The following is a 15,302-nucleotide window of genomic DNA, read 5'->3' on the forward strand; positions in this document are numbered from 1 at the left end:
ATCTGATATTTCTTGATATACAAGAAGTTAATATTAAAGAACTCGACGCAGACTAAATTGTATGCCATAGAAATCCTTGACCCAAGTGACTTTCAATATATGTAAGCTCGACTGGATGCTTGGATTTGGGATGTTTCCCAGGATTATAGTGGGATTGCTGGTCCAAATTTAGAAGTTGAAATCCCGATTAAGAACTACGCTCATTTAATGCTGAGTTTATTCACTAGCGTGCTATATAAATAATATCGCTAGCTTTCTATGCTCTTATGTACTATGTATGAGTCTAATCTCGATAACTAATCTGATAGACATGTTAATGTTGTTGTAGAATGCTATGGGTATAACCTAATGGTAATTTTCGTTTGTATCGTAATTCAACAAGATGTCAGCACTATTGCCAGATCCAACATTGGAAGCAGACCCAGTTGTGGGCTGGTTGGAAGAAAAACCCAATAAATCAACGGTTCCAAATGAAACGTTTCCAACGTTAGAGTCAGTGTGATCCGAATGTTCACTGATGTTGGGGAAATTTGATCCCGACATGTTGATACTTGAATTAGCAGTCACGTTGGCAGCTTCAATATCAAGGCCAGCAGAGCCAGCCTCGATATTTGCATTTGTTTCCACGGCTTCTTTGGGTTCAACTGAATCAGCACTAAAGTCCAGTTGGAACAAACCACCTAATTCAAATCTCCATGAAAGGAACTCATCAATCCAACATCTAACAATCCACCATGCACCAAAACCTTGACCACTGGACAAACTAATCTCTCTCAAACAAGTAGTCAAAAGGTTACTTGTTAACAAGATAAATAATCTAGGGTTGATGTTGTTAAATTTCCCTGGCAACTCGGAAATGTAGTTGCTGATTTGCATCATCATTTCATTGCTGACATCGTTCTCTTCTGCATCGTGTGAAGATGTGAAGGATCCGGTCAACATATGCAATAAATCATGGTTCAAGATTTGAAGAAGCACTTCGATATTTTTCTCGCCACATGGGATTTCTCTTGAGATAATTTCATGAATATCGAGCTTCATCCAATCATCAACCATTGATTTTTTCTCATTTGGATCGTTCAAAATCTTGGCAGCAGACTGACCAGTTTCAATGATTTTGATTAACCTGTTCAAAAAATTGACAAAGTTCTTCGCAAGTTTCAACTTCATGATGATGAAGTTTTTGGTAACCTTGTTGTTAATCAAGTTGTTTGACAAAGCCTGCACGTACCCCCCGGATATTTGTTTCAATTGGGTGAGTACCTCAGGAGGAATCTGATATTGAAGTTGTAGTTTGCTCAACATTCTAATCATGCGCTTGTACATCACCAAATCACACTGTTTGACCCATTCGATGATGCTCTCGTGAGTGTAGAGCTTGAATACTGGGGCAGTCAATGTGCAGTTGAAGTTGTTGAAGCTTGAAAACAATTTCTTCATTTGCATGTATCTCAAGGACTCAAACAAAGAGTTGATATGAACCTTGTAGAGGGAGTAGAGGGTGTCTGCAATGTCATAGTCAATATCTCTGGGCAAATAGGGGTATATGGAAGGCAATTGGAGCGGGAAGTTAGGGTTGGAGATTTCAGCCGAGTTTCCAGCCAACAATTCGTCCAAGTTGGCAACGTGCTTCAAGTGCGAGACCAGAGGCAACTGGTCAGAGATGGAGTTCGAGTTTGCGATCGAAGGCGAGTTGATCGGGGTGTATGACGGAGTGTGGATATGCGACGAGGTGATGGGCGAATCGTCCAACGAGATGGACGAGTTGGTGGACGAGATGGGCGACTGGACCTGGTGGGCACCCGAGGTCGAGATTCCCAACCCGCTAACGTGGTGCAACTGTTGCGCCTGCTGGTTCTGGTCTCCGAGCAACTTGATGCCACAGTAGTGGTATTTGGATTGGCCTCGCATGCCCAATCTTCTAGTGGTCAACGTAGGGAACAAGATGCGCACAAGCTTACCGAAGCTGGCAGGAGACAATGGAGTCAAGCTGTTGTCGGCACAGATCTGGACATAGCGGGCGTAGATTCTGTTTCTAGGAACCACAGCAGTGGGAGAGTGCTCGCACGAGTTGATGAGCCAAACCATGCCAAACAAATTGCGCTGTCTCTCCTTGTGCTCCTTAAGCTTGTGGGACTCGGAGGGCTCCGAGGCAGGAGCGCCCGACTCGTCGCTCTCCAACTGCTTGATCTGGAGCGCCAACAGCGGCAACGGAACGTGGGCAGTCTGGAGGGCGAGGTTGCGGAGCTCAAAGTCGCCTACGTCCACACTGGCGTCCAGTTTGCGGGGACGCTTGCGCTTGGAGGCCAGGTCGCTCACGCCATGGATCACGGAGGGCACGGCATGGAACGTCTGGGGGAGCGCCTGGTGGTGTGCTGGCGGAGGAGGCGGTGGCTGCTGCTGGAAGGCGCCCACGGCAGGATGCATGTGGGAGGCGCCGTAGTCCACGTAGACCTGGTCGTTGTGGTGGTAGGAAGAAGACGACGACGACGACAACGGAAACGAGCCTGCGGTGGCGGCACGAGCTAGTGGCTGTTTGTAAAACGAGTGCTGGGGCGGCACGAACGCCAAGTCCGATGGCTCGGGCTTGATCTGGTGGAGCATCAGCGGCGTCGACTCCTGTGACGGATGGACGCTGTAGGACTCGTCTGGTTTGTGGTGGTAGCTGGGATCCATGGGACGGGTAGTGCCGCTACGGACGGGCCAATGACGAGGATGCAACGGGGCGGAGGTACTGAGACGAACAGGGCCAGGGTGGGGCCGCGATTGACAAAGAACCGGTTCCAGAGGAGGTGTTGGAGTGCCTAGGTAAATCCCAGTGATGAGCAAATGATCCACAGGATGGGAAAAAGTTTGTATGGTGCATTTTTTGGTTAGGGCTGGCACAAAAATGCGGGAGGCACCAACCTGCGACGGTAGTGGGGGAGGGGGGGAAAGTGAAGAATAGAGTGGAGTGAAGTGAGAGGCTACGAAAGGGGAGATAATATTCGTCACTGTGAACGGTGAAGCGAGTGCAAATTAGCTGAATACTCCTCACTCTGTGGAGAGTAAACAGGCTATAATTAACTGGTAATCTGCCAGCAACGAGAAAACAAACTTCTAGGCAACTACTTTATAGTTAACCTAAAATTGAGGCTCGAAGAATTTAGTTAAAACTTAACTCTGCAGAATTGGTAGAGGTATGTAAAAGTGTGGGTGTAGAGGTTACGAAGGTGAAGAGTCATTTGTTCTCCTGCTCTGATAGACATTGACTAGCAGTTCATCCAATTTGAGATAAATCCACGATAATTGTTCAAATACCAACATAGGAAGGAATAAGCTGGCGATCTGGCAGAAGTCATGGTGGTGCTGTGGCATGCGGTGCTGTGGTGGTACTGCTGTGGTACTACGGTGCGGTGGGACTCCCGTCCGCAGGATTAGAGAGCCCTTATCGCCGATCACGTGACCTCGTGGGTCAGTAGGTCAATGGCTAGTGCTGAGAGGTGCTGGGCCCCAGGAATGGGTTCAAATCTTTGTGCCCCTGGCACACCCTGCAGTTCTGAATATCTGGCTTGGTTTCAGGTCCATTCCTGTTCATTCCATTCCGTTTCAGTAATTCCTCCATTCCTCGCCCATTTGGTAGCGCCCCCATCGCGAGCCATGCAGGATACACCATTTTTTCAGCTCATCACAACTAAAAATTCAAACTTACTCTACTCATCAAGATGGCCGTGTTAAACTCCAACCCAGAGATCCTCTTGCGTAAGAGAAAGGACAAGGACAGAAAGAGATTGCAGAAGCAAGAAGAGGCCCAAGAAAGAATCAAAAAGAGCCAACAGTTAAAGAAGGCCCAGAAGAACAACTTCATCAGAGCAGAAACCTTGGTCAGCAGATACAAGGCCAATGAGTTGGAAAGAAAGCGGATCTCCAAGATCAGCTCCAAGAACGAAGAATCCCCTCTCATCAGTGAGGATGGAGAAACCAAGTTGTTGTTCGTGATCCGGACTCCAAACCACGTCAAGGGCCTCACCATTCCCGTGAAAGCCCGTCAGATCTTGGCGGTGTTGAAGTTGCAGGACACCGACACCGGGGTGTTTGTCAAGGCTACACCTACCACAATGAGCTTGTTGAACTTGATCGCTCCCTACATCATCGTGGGACGTCCCTCGTTGAGCTCCATTCGTCAGCTCTTCCAAAAGAGAGCCCGTATAATATCTCCACAGGCTGAAGAGGGTGAAGAGAAGAAGCCCATGCGTTTGGACAACAACCAGTTGGTTGAAGACAAGTTTGGTGACTCTCTTGGCTTGGTTTGTATCGAAGACATTATCCACGAGCTCCTCAGCTTGTCCGACAACTTTGTTGCCATCACCTCTTGGTTGTTACCCTTCAAGTTGAACGCTCCTGTTAACGGATGGGGACCCCAGGCCAAGTTGGCCAGATTGCTCTACGAAGAAGCCAACAAGAAGAGTATCAGTTTGAGTAAGGATTTCAAGATTAAGGAAGTCGAAGATATCGACTCCATCATCGCCCAACAGAACTAGGCGAGTGTGTCAGCCCACATGGGTGTTTGTATAGTAATGCATTAGAAATAGTCGGAAGAGAATGTGTAGATGGAGAACTAGCCTCACTATGGTCGATAGAGGAGTTACAGATAATATATGTGAAACTCTGACTTACCCCTTAACAAAACCTTGTCCAGTCACGTACAACTAGAGATGGTTTCAAGCACGTATCCTATATCTAGCTGATCTAGCAAAAAAATATGAAGTATCAAAAAGCTGAAGCAAAAGACGGATAGAAATAAAATATTGAAATCAGGAAATGGTTGTACCCGTGTGCAACTAGATGTTAATTCTAACAAAACCAGATCTTAATTAACCAGAGAAAACTTTATAGTTCAAAGTTTTATTTTGTTGACTAGTAAATTTTGTATCTTCCCCATTAGAAAGATCATTGTTAAAAAATTGAAACTGAAATAAACTAAGGGCATGGTGGGAAAACAAAGCAGGAGTTAGTCGTCTCCACGGGGAGGGTGGTTGAGACTAGACTTCGAAACTCGTGACCAAATCTACCCGTTGTTACTGTGGTGTAAGATGCTGTCCTCGGCATTCACCAGAATACCCAAATTAGTATTTTATGAACTACGCTGGGATTCACAGCAGTTACCAGCTAATTAAAGATTAATGCATTCACAATCAACTGTTTGCATAATTAGATGTATTGAAAAATTAAAGACTCGATTTCTAGATCAATGTATAGCTTGTCATCAAATTCTTTACGATTCGCTTCGATAATGGCAATTGTTAGATTGTCGTCCAATTGAGAGAATTCGAACAGATCGGAAAACTCGTGATTTCTTGAAATACAAACACAGTATATGAAGCCACGATCAGTGTTAACATACAAAAAGTAACCTTTTCTGCTTATATGGTCTTTTTGCATTTCAAGTTCATAAGCTTCAGTGGTGTTTTTTGCTATTTCAACATCGAAGCCAGGTAGTTTGTTGGCGGAATACACTGTAACATTCAAGTATTGATCTATGTTATCAACAACTGTGTATTTTAAAGAGCTTCCTAACATGTTCTTCACCCTTATTTCATCGTTAACAACAACAAAATATGTACTGTGGGAAAACTCCATATCCATCGAACGCAAAACTGGAAATATGTCTGATTCAGATTTGATTTTGATATATTTTAAGTTGAGTTCATGTCTGGCTCTTACTTTCTTGCTATTTAATAGGAATACCACAAAAGCCTTCATACTTGATGGAATACTGCAAATCGTAGTTCCCATTGTGATCAACACTAAAGTAGTACGCTATGTTCTGGTGGTTATGGGAGCCTTCCAATTGCTCTCGTTTATTCCCAATAGTGGGCGTTCTGGCTAGTACATTATGTCTTGAAACATATGTCCAAACGACATTGTGAAAATAACTACATTGAATCAGACCAAATACGAACATTGGTATAAGGAGTGGAGTCGATTACGATCCAGACCTCCGAAATGAAGGGAGGATAAGCCCAATAATTAAAGCTCTGAAATAAGCAAGGTAAGGACGATGAACGAATATAGACATAGGGCTATCGAATCGAGTAGAAAGAAATGTCGAGCATTTGAGACGGGAAATTGGGGAACAAACACCCGAAGGGATCCGTGAAAAAGAAAAGAACACTAATATAAATTAGCGGCAAATCTCAATAATCAATCGGTGTGCCTAATAGTATTATATTGTGTGTTTTATTACTAATAGATATATTTGTAGATAAAAGTATTCTCAGAGTAAATTTCTAGCCTGCACACAGAATCTAGATTATAATACGTATACATCTAGTATCGGACTATACTAATCTCTATCATCTGAAGAAATACCCTTGAGAATATCTTGTAGCTGAGATATATCATACTCTTCTTGGTACTCTAAAGTTCTTGCCACATTTTTCTTATAAATCTTGTCCTTAGTTACATAGAAATGATAACTTGGTGGAAACCAGTGATCAAACTTCAATTCCCTTTTGTAACCCTTGAACTCGTCAGGTTGTGTTGGAATCACTCTCAATTTCTCATCATCAACTTCGATAGGGATCTCGGTATAGACATTTACTTTATCATCTTTGTCCACAATCATTCCTTCTTTATAATCGAACCTCTGTTCCTGCCAAAAGAACAATGTCTCTATTGTACCAACAACATTAGTGATTTCACCAAGACATGTAAGCATGTCAGCTCTATATCGACTGTATAGTCTGTGTTTGGCTTTTACGCCTTCGTGTACCACAAAGTAGTATTCCGAATATTTCTCAGGGTCACAATGCATCAAGAACTTTTTGACTTCCTTTTCTTTCTTACATGCATGGAATTCAAGATTTTCGTAATAATTAAATCCTTCATACTCAAATTCCTCTTCGGACGTCGGAATTTCCTTGTTGATCAAGAAGACTAGATACGTCCCCTCCATTTTATGAATAAGGAAATGATTCTCTAGATTTAATTGTTCGCGTTGCTACGCGACAAATCTGAACTGCCATCACCATCACTGCCATATTAGGATCATCATTAGCGTAACCATATTAACGCCACCACAACCTCTACAGCCACCAATGTCCTATTCAGTGTACCAGCAGATCTCGTACCCTGAGAACCACACCTACAAGTTTCTCCAGCTCCCTCCAGACCTCTTGGACCATGTCAAAAACAATAAAGATGGCCAGTTGTTGATCAAATCATCCCCACTAGACCATGATAGAACCGATGGAAACTCCAACAGTCACCTCGTGGTGTGCACCAATGACAAGACGTGGAAGCTACGTCAGATGAACCATTCCAACACCGTGATGCTCATGAACAACATGAATGTCAATAAGCTAGGCACCGAGGTGAGTAAACCTGGTCCCAACCAGCTCTTGGGATTTGCTCTAGGAAGCTATGAGTACGAATTGAGCAAAAGCACAGGCCAACTAGATATCTCGGGCCTTCCACGCTACCCTGGACCTCAAGCACAGGGCATGTCGTACCACGAATTATTGCAAAACACTCCAATATCGAAGAGAGAATTCGAACAAAAATGGTTCGATTTGGGTGGTTGTGAAATTGACAATCAAGTCTATATTTTAACGGAATCATACATCACAGAAGTGCTCCACCACATTATCACCACACTTATTAGCCAGCAGTTTGACTATAAGTCCCAGGAGGGCAACCTTGACGAACTTTATGCCATGGCCCAGAGTCAGGAGCACAACCCGACCGCGATCCAGACAATTATCCACAAGTTTGCTTTGGTGACAAACGAGACATTCAAGCTTGATAATAGCAAGATTTCCAGGTGGTTCGGAAAGCAGACCCTTGAGGCCTCCAGGATTATTTCTGTTCCCGATTTCCTTGTGAATTGGAAGTCTTCGTTGCCGGAATTCTACAATGTTCCTCTTGATTTGTCTGACCTCAAGGGATACTATTTCCGCTCAGGGAATTCGATTGGATACGTCGACCCTATGAAACTCTCAACATCGTTGCCTTTTAGGTTTGAGCAACTCTTCTACTTGGATAAGTCTTGGGCCTACGACGAAATCGTTCCGCTCATTGAGAATTTTGTGCCTGTCGGGAAAAAGATCGACTCCGTGATTATCAAGTATGCCAAGAAGAAGAGGGTGGGAAAGAACTCCTTTGTGGTTACTCCAAGAAGCTGAGCATACTGAAACTTCTGGATATTTTGTCACTCAGCTAGGCTAGAATGATCATTTTCTAGCCCTTACCACAAGAAGCAAGTTATTCGTTTCCTGACAGCTTATCCCCACGACTGCTATATCCTATTAACTACACTCAGTCTGCTGATAATCTTCCCGCTGGATGGATCCGCCACAATTGGCCAAGCAACAACCATGACTACCAGCCATATGACTACCACTTGACTCTGAGTCTTGCGGGCTTACGTAAGTGTCGCGTATTGAAAAGTTCGAAACTGGAAAGTAAGTCACATTGGACCAAACTCATCATGGATAATCTGACATTCTTGATCTCGTTGATCGTAAGTACCTGTCACGACCATACTGAGCCCTACTAACTTCCAGAGTGGAGGATGTGCCGGTACATCCACCGATTTAGCATTTTTTCCCATTGACACCATCAAGACCAGAATCCAAGCCAAAGGAGGCTTCTTCAGAAACGGAGGATGGTCAGGAATCTATAAGGGGTTAGGTACGTGTGTGGTGGCTTCGGCGCCCTCGGCGTCGCTTTTCTTCATCACCTACGACTCCATGAAAGCATACACAAAGGACCGCATGCTGGCCACCAAGAGCCACATGTTGTCGGCATCGTGCGGAGAGATCGCTGCCTGTTTGGTGCGGGTGCCAGCCGAGATCATCAAGCAGAGAACCCAGGCTGGAATTGCCGGCGTGGGTGGCAGGGCCTCGTCGTGGGGCAACTTCTTGTACTTGATCCAGAACAAGTCTGGAGAAGGACTTTTCCGTGGTCTCTACCGAGGCTGGAACACCACTATCATGAGAGAAATCCCATTCACCATCATTCAGTTCCCCCTCTATGAGCGCTTGAAAAAAGCCTGGGCTGCCAGAGACGGCACTCCTGTGCTTGCAGCCCCCAAAGCTGCGCTTTGTGGATCAATTGCTGGAGGTGTGGCAGCTGCTGCCACCACTCCACTCGACGTGATCAAGACCAGAATCATGCTTAACAAGAGCAGGGTGGGACTTCCCACTATGATCTCCTCCATGATCCGTGAGGAGGGCTACCTTACATTTTTCAAAGGAATTGGGCCTAGAACCGCTTGGATCAGCGCAGGCGGTGCCATTTTCCTCGGGTGCTACGAGGTAGTGCACAAGAACCTCACCGCCTACACCGTCTCTCGGTTGGAATAAAGTCGACCGATTGAGTAGAATGCCCATAAGGGCCAAACTCATTCTTTAGAATGGGTTTGTTATCTTGCATTGAGCGAACTGCGGCAGGGCCCGCCGTGTATAGACCCGTCATGGGACCAATAGAACAAATGACGTCCAAAGCGTACTAATTTTTGCCACAAGGCCGATTCGGAAATGGTAATCCAAGTTGTTAAATTAATCTTCATATGAAGCCTGGCAACCCTTGTAATGAATGGGTAGTGGCGACCACTATCGTCTTGAATATACTCAGGATGTCGTGGCAAATCGGGATGCCTAGCTACTTTCCTATCTTCATAAGGATGTAGCATACGAAAAGCTTCTCTATCATTCTCATACTATTTATTCGTACATAACGATGAAACTTTCAAATTGGATTGTCAAGCTCAGGAAAAAGATCTAGGCCTTCTAGCTCAAATTGTATAACATCTCCGGCTTCCGTAGCTGCAAAATCTGGCTACTTCAAGTCTAAGTTCCACAAAGTGTAACATTAGGCAGACATAGTCAGTAAATATAAAACTTATTGCTCTCCAATTCCAACCATTTATTCTATATCGAACAACTATGCTAAAACTGAAGAAATCTTGTATTCATTTAAGAGATGTCAAAGCAGGAGACCAAATTTCACGAAAAGGTAAATTTACGAAATTAACACAAAATTTGGTAGAAAAAGTAGAATTTCAAGGAGAAGATATATAATAATGAGGAGATTCAGTCCTTTATTAGTTTAGACTAGTACTGAATAGTCTAAAAAAATGGTCTAATACCAAGGCAATGGGTATTCTGCTGATCGTTATGTGATATGCGTAAGTTTCAAATTAAAAGCTACGCTTTCGCAGCAATACTATCAGCTGTAGTCACAGGAACTAGCCAATCTAGAATTAGTAGCAATGGCTGGTCTGAGTCACCAGAGCTTCATCAATAGTAGGATTGCGAACGGCTATAAGATCCAGATATCTGTTGAGCAAGACCAAAGCTCCACCGAATTAAGACATCTAATAACACTATTATTAATTGATGGTCTTGCTCATTGGAGCCCAGAAAGTTGGTTACTCATCAAGAATGCTGTGAAATTACCAAAGCAGTGACAATGCACCGACAGCTACAAACTGGGCGGCATCCTCCATTACCCGAAAATGCCACAGTTATTGGAGTTCCAATTAATCCCTATTGTGGTAATCAGGAATTGCTTAGTCATATCCATCGCTCCGATGATTCATGTCACGGGACCGCAGGTGCCACCAGAGCCCCGGCTGCCGTCCGGAGCCCATCATGGGACAGTACCCACCACTATAACCATCTCTACCCTCCCGTCACGGGAATCGTCACGAGATCAGCCAGAAAACATGACTCCTAATGGGCCCTGGCCATACCCCGTAGCCACCAAGGAGCGGCCCGCGCACGACCTGGCGGAGACTGTTTTTCAGCCAGTGATGATTAATACCAGACCCCAGTACCTTTTTGACCCAAGGATCCACCACCGCCATTAGGATCACTACAGTCATGATGAAATCACTCGCCAGGTTCGGAACGGGACTCTCCAGAGCAGCCACCTGCTCCTTGGCCCGTGCCACCACGGTACGGGCGTTGGCCACCACCGCCACCTCCGTCCACACCTCCAGCCCCAGCGCAGAACCAGTGGTGACTCCTCCCGAAGGTTCCACCATCTCGTTGAAGAGCGCCTCCCGCGACGAGTCCAAGTTCGGTACCCGTCCCATCTACTTGGACGTGCAAGCCACCTCACCAACTGACCCCAGAGTGGTCGACAAGATGTTGGAATTCTACACGGGAATGTACGGAAACCCCCACTCCTCCACCCACGCCTACGGGTGGGAAACCGACAAGGAGGTTGAGAAGGCTAGAGAGTACATCGCAGCCGGCATCAAGGCCGACCCCAAGGAGATTATCTTCACGTCAGGTGCCACCGAGTCCAACAACATGGCCATCAAGGGTGTGCCTCGTTTCTACAAGAAGACCAAGAAGCACATCATCACTACCCAGACCGAGCACAAGTGTGTGTTGGACTCCGCCAGACACATGCAAGACGAGGGCTTTGACGTGACCTACTTGCCAGTCAACGAGCAGGGGTTGATCAGCCTCGACGACTTGAAGAACGCCATCCGTAAGGATACCATCTTGGTGTCGGTGATGGCTGTCAACAACGAGATCGGAGTCATCCAGCCCTTGAAGGAAATCGGCCAGATCTGCCGTGACAACAAGATCTTCTTCCACACTGACGCCGCCCAGGCCTACGGCAAGATCGACATCGACGTCAACGCCATGAACATCGACTTGTTATCGATCTCGTCCCACAAGATCTACGGCCCCATGGGAATCGGTGCCATCTACATTAGAAGACGTCCCAGAGTCAGATTGGACCCCATCATCACCGGTGGAGGCCAGGAAAGAGGATTGAGATCGGGAACCTTGGCTCCTCCCTTGGTTGCCGGCTTCGGTGAGGCCGCCAGACTCATGCAAACCGAATTGGAAGTACGTATTTATGGAATCACTTGAGGAATCAGACTGCTTACCAAACAGCCCATCTCTGCTGTTTGGAGTGACGAGCACATTTATGCAAGGATCTGATGATTTGCCTGCACAGCTACTAACATTCTAGTTCGACAAAGCCCACATCACCAAGCTCTCGGAGAAGTTGAGAGCCGGTTTATTGTCGATTCCATCCACTCAGCTCAACGGCTCGCACGACCCCAACTCGCAGTACCCCGGATGTGTCAACATCTCGTTCGCGTACATCGAGGGAGAGTCGTTGTTGATGGCGTTGAAGGACATCGCTTTGTCTTCAGGCTCTGCGTGCACTTCGGCCTCGTTGGAGCCCTCGTACGTGTTGCACGCCTTGGGGGCCGACGACGCGTTGGCCCACTCTTCCATCAGATTTGGCATTGGTAGATTCACCACCGAGGCAGAGATCGATTACGTCATCAACGCCATCAACGAGCGGGTCGACTTCTTGAGAAAGATGTCGCCGTTATGGGAAATGGTCCAGGAGGGCATTGACTTGGACTCGATCGAGTGGAGTGGCCATTAGTGCCCTCGCTGTTTTATAGCTCTTATGTACAAATATGTGATCTGACTCATGCGCCGTAACCGGGGGCGCGCTGCCGCAACCGGCCCCGCTGAAAAACTATATAACGTGGTTTGGCCGTGTCCATTTCTCGCCAACTACACATCCATTCAACATGTCAGAACCTAAGAGGGCCAAGACCACCATCACCAAGACCATCACCGTGCTCCCAGGAGACCACGTCGGTACTGAAATCTGTAACGAGGCCATCAAGGTCCTCCAAGCCATCGAACAGCACACACCCTACCAGGACATCCAGTTCAAATTCAACCACAACTTGATCGGAGGTGCTGCCATCGATGCCACCGGCGTGCCATTGCCCGACGAGGCTTTGGAAGCTGCCAAGGCCTCTGACGCTGTCTTGTTGGGTGCCGTGGGTGGCCCCAAGTGGGGCACTGGTGCCGTCAGACCCGAGCAGGGATTGTTGAAAATCAGAAAGGAATTGAACTTGTACGCCAACTTGAGGCCCTGCAACTTCGCCTCCGACACCTTGCTCGAGTTGTCGCCATTGAAGTCCGAAATTGTCAAGGGCACCAACTTCACGGTTGTGCGTGAGTTGGTGGGAGGTATCTACTTTGGCGAAAGACAAGAACAAGAAGAGTCTGCGGACGGCGAGAGTGCTTGGGACACCGAGAAGTACTCGGTGGCTGAAGTCACCCGTATCACCAGAATGGCAGCGTTCATGGCCTTGCAACACAACCCCCCTTTGCCAATCTGGTCATTGGACAAGGCTAACGTGTTGGCATCGTCCAGATTGTGGAGAAAAACCGTGGACAAGGTGATGAGCGAGGAGTTCCCTCAATTGAAGGTTCAGCACCAGTTGATCGACTCTGCAGCCATGATCTTAGTGCAGTCGCCAACCAAATTGAACGGTATTGTCATCACCTCCAACATGTTTGGAGACATCATCTCTGACGAAGCCTCGGTCATTCCAGGCTCCTTGGGGCTCTTGCCATCGGCTTCCTTGGCCTCGTTGCCAGACACCAACTCGGCTTTTGGTTTGTACGAGCCATGTCACGGATCTGCTCCCGACTTGCCTGAAAACAAGGTCAACCCAGTGGCCACCATTTTGTCAGTGGCTATGATGTTGAGGTTGTCGTTGGACTCTCTCAAGGAAGCCGAGGCCTTGGAGAAGGCTGTTGGCCAAGTGTTGGATGCTGGAATCAGAACTGCCGACTTAAGAGGTACCAGCACCACCAAGGAAGTGGGTGATGCCATCGTGGAAGCCGTGTCCAAGATCTTGCAAGAAGCCAAGTAATGCCAGCGGTGCTGGCAATGTTACGACTATAGCCAAATAAAATATTTAAGTTCAGATTTAATGTAGGTAGTTCTATTCATATACGAATGAGCCATGAAGGGATTGGCCAGACGTTACCACCTTTGCCCGCTGCAGTTGTCTAATGTTCTATCAAGAGCCACAATGCTGATGATATTGCAATGTTTGTAACAGCTATAGTCCATCAATCTACTTTCTCTGTAGCGCATCAATAATATTTCAGATCTATCCTACTGAAAGTAAACTCTTCACAAATGAGCTGGATTACAAGTGTGGACAGGTACTTTTAAAGCTCCTTTATCACCATTGCATTTCACAGTTTGAATATCAGTCTATCATAAAACAAATGGATAATAATAAAAACATCTGGAGGCCAACAGCCTAGGATAGAGCGTTTCTAGCTTGACCACAATTGATTTGTCAGTAGGCGAGAAGTCTGATGATTATAATCTGGTATTCATCAATAGTTCATGGCATGTAATCTATGGAAGCTGCTAGTGTTTGCCAATTCTATGAAGACTGTCATGTTGCCTTTCTCGACAATTCTATTCCAATTGTGCGAGGACCCATCTTGTTCTCTTCTCTGCAATAGCTTCGATCTTCTACTTCTTATTATTACAAATGTACTGTGCTAAATCGATTAAGCGCTATAAACTTTGCTAAAAATTAATCTGGCCATTCAATAAATCAGACAAGTACGCAATAGATTCATCTTTGGTGGTGAAACTGTTAAAGTATCTTTCTTTGTCCTTGGACTGGGCCTGGTTCTTTTCGATAATAGTGGCGTCGCTAGACGAGGACGTAAACGTTGGCGAATCCAATTTGGTGGACTGGATAAGATAACTATCAGACTGGTTCTTGTGACGTGCAACCGGATTGTTAGTCTGCGTCCTTGAACCAGCAGCCTTCGCATCGTCGATCAATTGATAGAGACTAGTACTAAAATCAAATTCGTTTGGCGAGTAATACTCGTCTTCAGAACTGGTCAAAGTGATGTTACTCAGGTTGGCCCGTGGGCTGGGGATAATGCTGGTGTCTTGGTCGTGAATTTCAGGAACGGACAAGTTCAAAATATCAAGATCCGAATCAAAATCGATTGTTTTTTTGAACTCTTCAATTACTTGTGTCGAGGACAATGATTGGATAGATTCCTCTTTATTCTCTTTTCTAAAGTAATTTGCAGGAATTTCGAACGTCGACGATGATCCATGACGAGCCTTAAACAATTCGTGAACTTCTTTGGTATCTCCCTCTTTAAATTCGGTGACGAACTGATCCACTAATCCATCAGCCGTATGCTCTAAACTGGCGGTGCTCTTGCCTATATCGAGGGTACTTTGTGAATCAACTGTGCTGTCTGGACTTTCAGTACTTTTGCTATAGTCCAACGCACTTTGGAAACTCTGGTCAATCAATCCTTGGTCCTTTTCAGCCTTTAACTTCTGGACCTCCCCGTATAATGAGGAATTATCTCTGCTAATCGTAACCCAGTTAGTTTCCCCATCCCTATAAAATTCCTCAGGTGGCACATTGCCAATATCCAAGTAGGAAAAGGAAGGCCTAGACAGATTGCTCTTCT

At 46.0% G+C, this 15,302-nt stretch overlaps 8 protein-coding genes across 8 annotated transcripts; 5 read left to right on the forward strand and 3 right to left on the reverse strand.

The window, feature by feature from the left end:
• Window positions 1–654: 654 nt before the first annotated feature.
• Window positions 655–2,307, reverse strand: RFX1 (Rfx1p; the record flags this gene model as incomplete). Its single annotated transcript, XM_020208213.1, has 1 exon — window positions 655–2,307. A coding segment is annotated over one exon (1,653 nt), but the record flags the coding sequence as incomplete, so codon positions are not given.
• A 1,397-nt stretch (window positions 2,308–3,704) lies between these two features.
• Window positions 3,705–4,520, forward strand: RPL7 (Rpl7p; the record flags this gene model as incomplete). The annotated part of the gene is made up of 1 exon (XM_020208847.1): window positions 3,705–4,520. The coding sequence occupies one exon, from the start codon at window positions 3,705–3,707 to the stop codon at window positions 4,518–4,520; it is 816 nt and encodes a 271-aa protein (XP_020067166.1).
• Window positions 4,521–4,963: 443 nt separating this feature from the next.
• Window positions 4,964–6,203, reverse strand: CANTADRAFT_24727 (uncharacterized protein). The gene has a single exon (XM_020207203.1). It carries the CDS (start codon window positions 5,773–5,775, stop codon window positions 5,191–5,193), a length of 585 nt encoding a protein of 194 aa, XP_020067167.1. The 5' UTR covers window positions 5,776–6,203; the 3' UTR covers window positions 4,964–5,190.
• Window positions 6,204–6,217: 14 nt separating this feature from the next.
• CANTADRAFT_24728 (uncharacterized protein) lies at window positions 6,218–7,388 on the reverse strand. Its single transcript, XM_020207204.1, has one exon. The coding sequence runs from the start codon at window positions 6,935–6,937 to the stop codon at window positions 6,326–6,328; it is 612 nt and encodes a 203-aa protein (XP_020067168.1). The 5' UTR covers window positions 6,938–7,388; the 3' UTR covers window positions 6,218–6,325.
• Window positions 7,080–8,165, forward strand: DCC1 (Dcc1p; the record flags this gene model as incomplete). Its single annotated transcript, XM_020211407.1, has 1 exon — window positions 7,080–8,165. The coding sequence occupies one exon, from the start codon at window positions 7,080–7,082 to the stop codon at window positions 8,163–8,165; it is 1,086 nt and encodes a 361-aa protein (XP_020067169.1).
• A 305-nt stretch (window positions 8,166–8,470) lies between these two features.
• On the forward strand, window positions 8,471–9,347 carry CANTADRAFT_45548 (uncharacterized protein; the record flags this gene model as incomplete). The annotated part of the gene is made up of 2 exons (XM_020209228.1): window positions 8,471–8,503; window positions 8,547–9,347. The coding sequence occupies 2 exons, from the start codon at window positions 8,471–8,473 to the stop codon at window positions 9,345–9,347; spliced, it is 834 nt and encodes a 277-aa protein (XP_020067170.1).
• Window positions 9,348–10,871: 1,524 nt separating this feature from the next.
• On the forward strand, window positions 10,872–12,411 carry SPL1 (Spl1p; the record flags this gene model as incomplete). The annotated part of the gene is made up of 2 exons (XM_020209148.1): window positions 10,872–11,855; window positions 11,983–12,411. 2 exons carry the CDS (start codon window positions 10,872–10,874, stop codon window positions 12,409–12,411), a joined length of 1,413 nt encoding a protein of 470 aa, XP_020067171.1.
• Window positions 12,412–12,562: 151 nt separating this feature from the next.
• Window positions 12,563–13,705, forward strand: LEU2 (3-isopropylmalate dehydrogenase; the record flags this gene model as incomplete). Its single annotated transcript, XM_020209024.1, has 1 exon — window positions 12,563–13,705. The coding sequence occupies one exon, from the start codon at window positions 12,563–12,565 to the stop codon at window positions 13,703–13,705; it is 1,143 nt and encodes a 380-aa protein (XP_020067172.1).
• Between the last annotated feature and the right edge of the window lie 1,597 nt (window positions 13,706–15,302).

The sequence above is a fragment of the Suhomyces tanzawaensis genome, assembly GCF_001661415.1.
Source record: "Suhomyces tanzawaensis NRRL Y-17324 unplaced genomic scaffold CANTAscaffold_1, whole genome shotgun sequence".
NCBI lineage: Eukaryota > Fungi > Ascomycota > Pichiomycetes > Serinales > Debaryomycetaceae > Suhomyces > Suhomyces tanzawaensis.

What these genes read in the sequence shown, in the direction of transcription:
- CANTADRAFT_24727 (XM_020207203.1), bottom strand. Translation starts at nt 5,775, where the DNA reads ATGGGAACTACGATTTGCAGTATTCCATCAAGTATGAAGGCTTTTGTG.
- CANTADRAFT_24728 (XM_020207204.1), bottom strand. Translation starts at nt 6,937, where the DNA reads ATGGAGGGGACGTATCTAGTCTTCTTGATCAACAAGGAAATTCCGACG.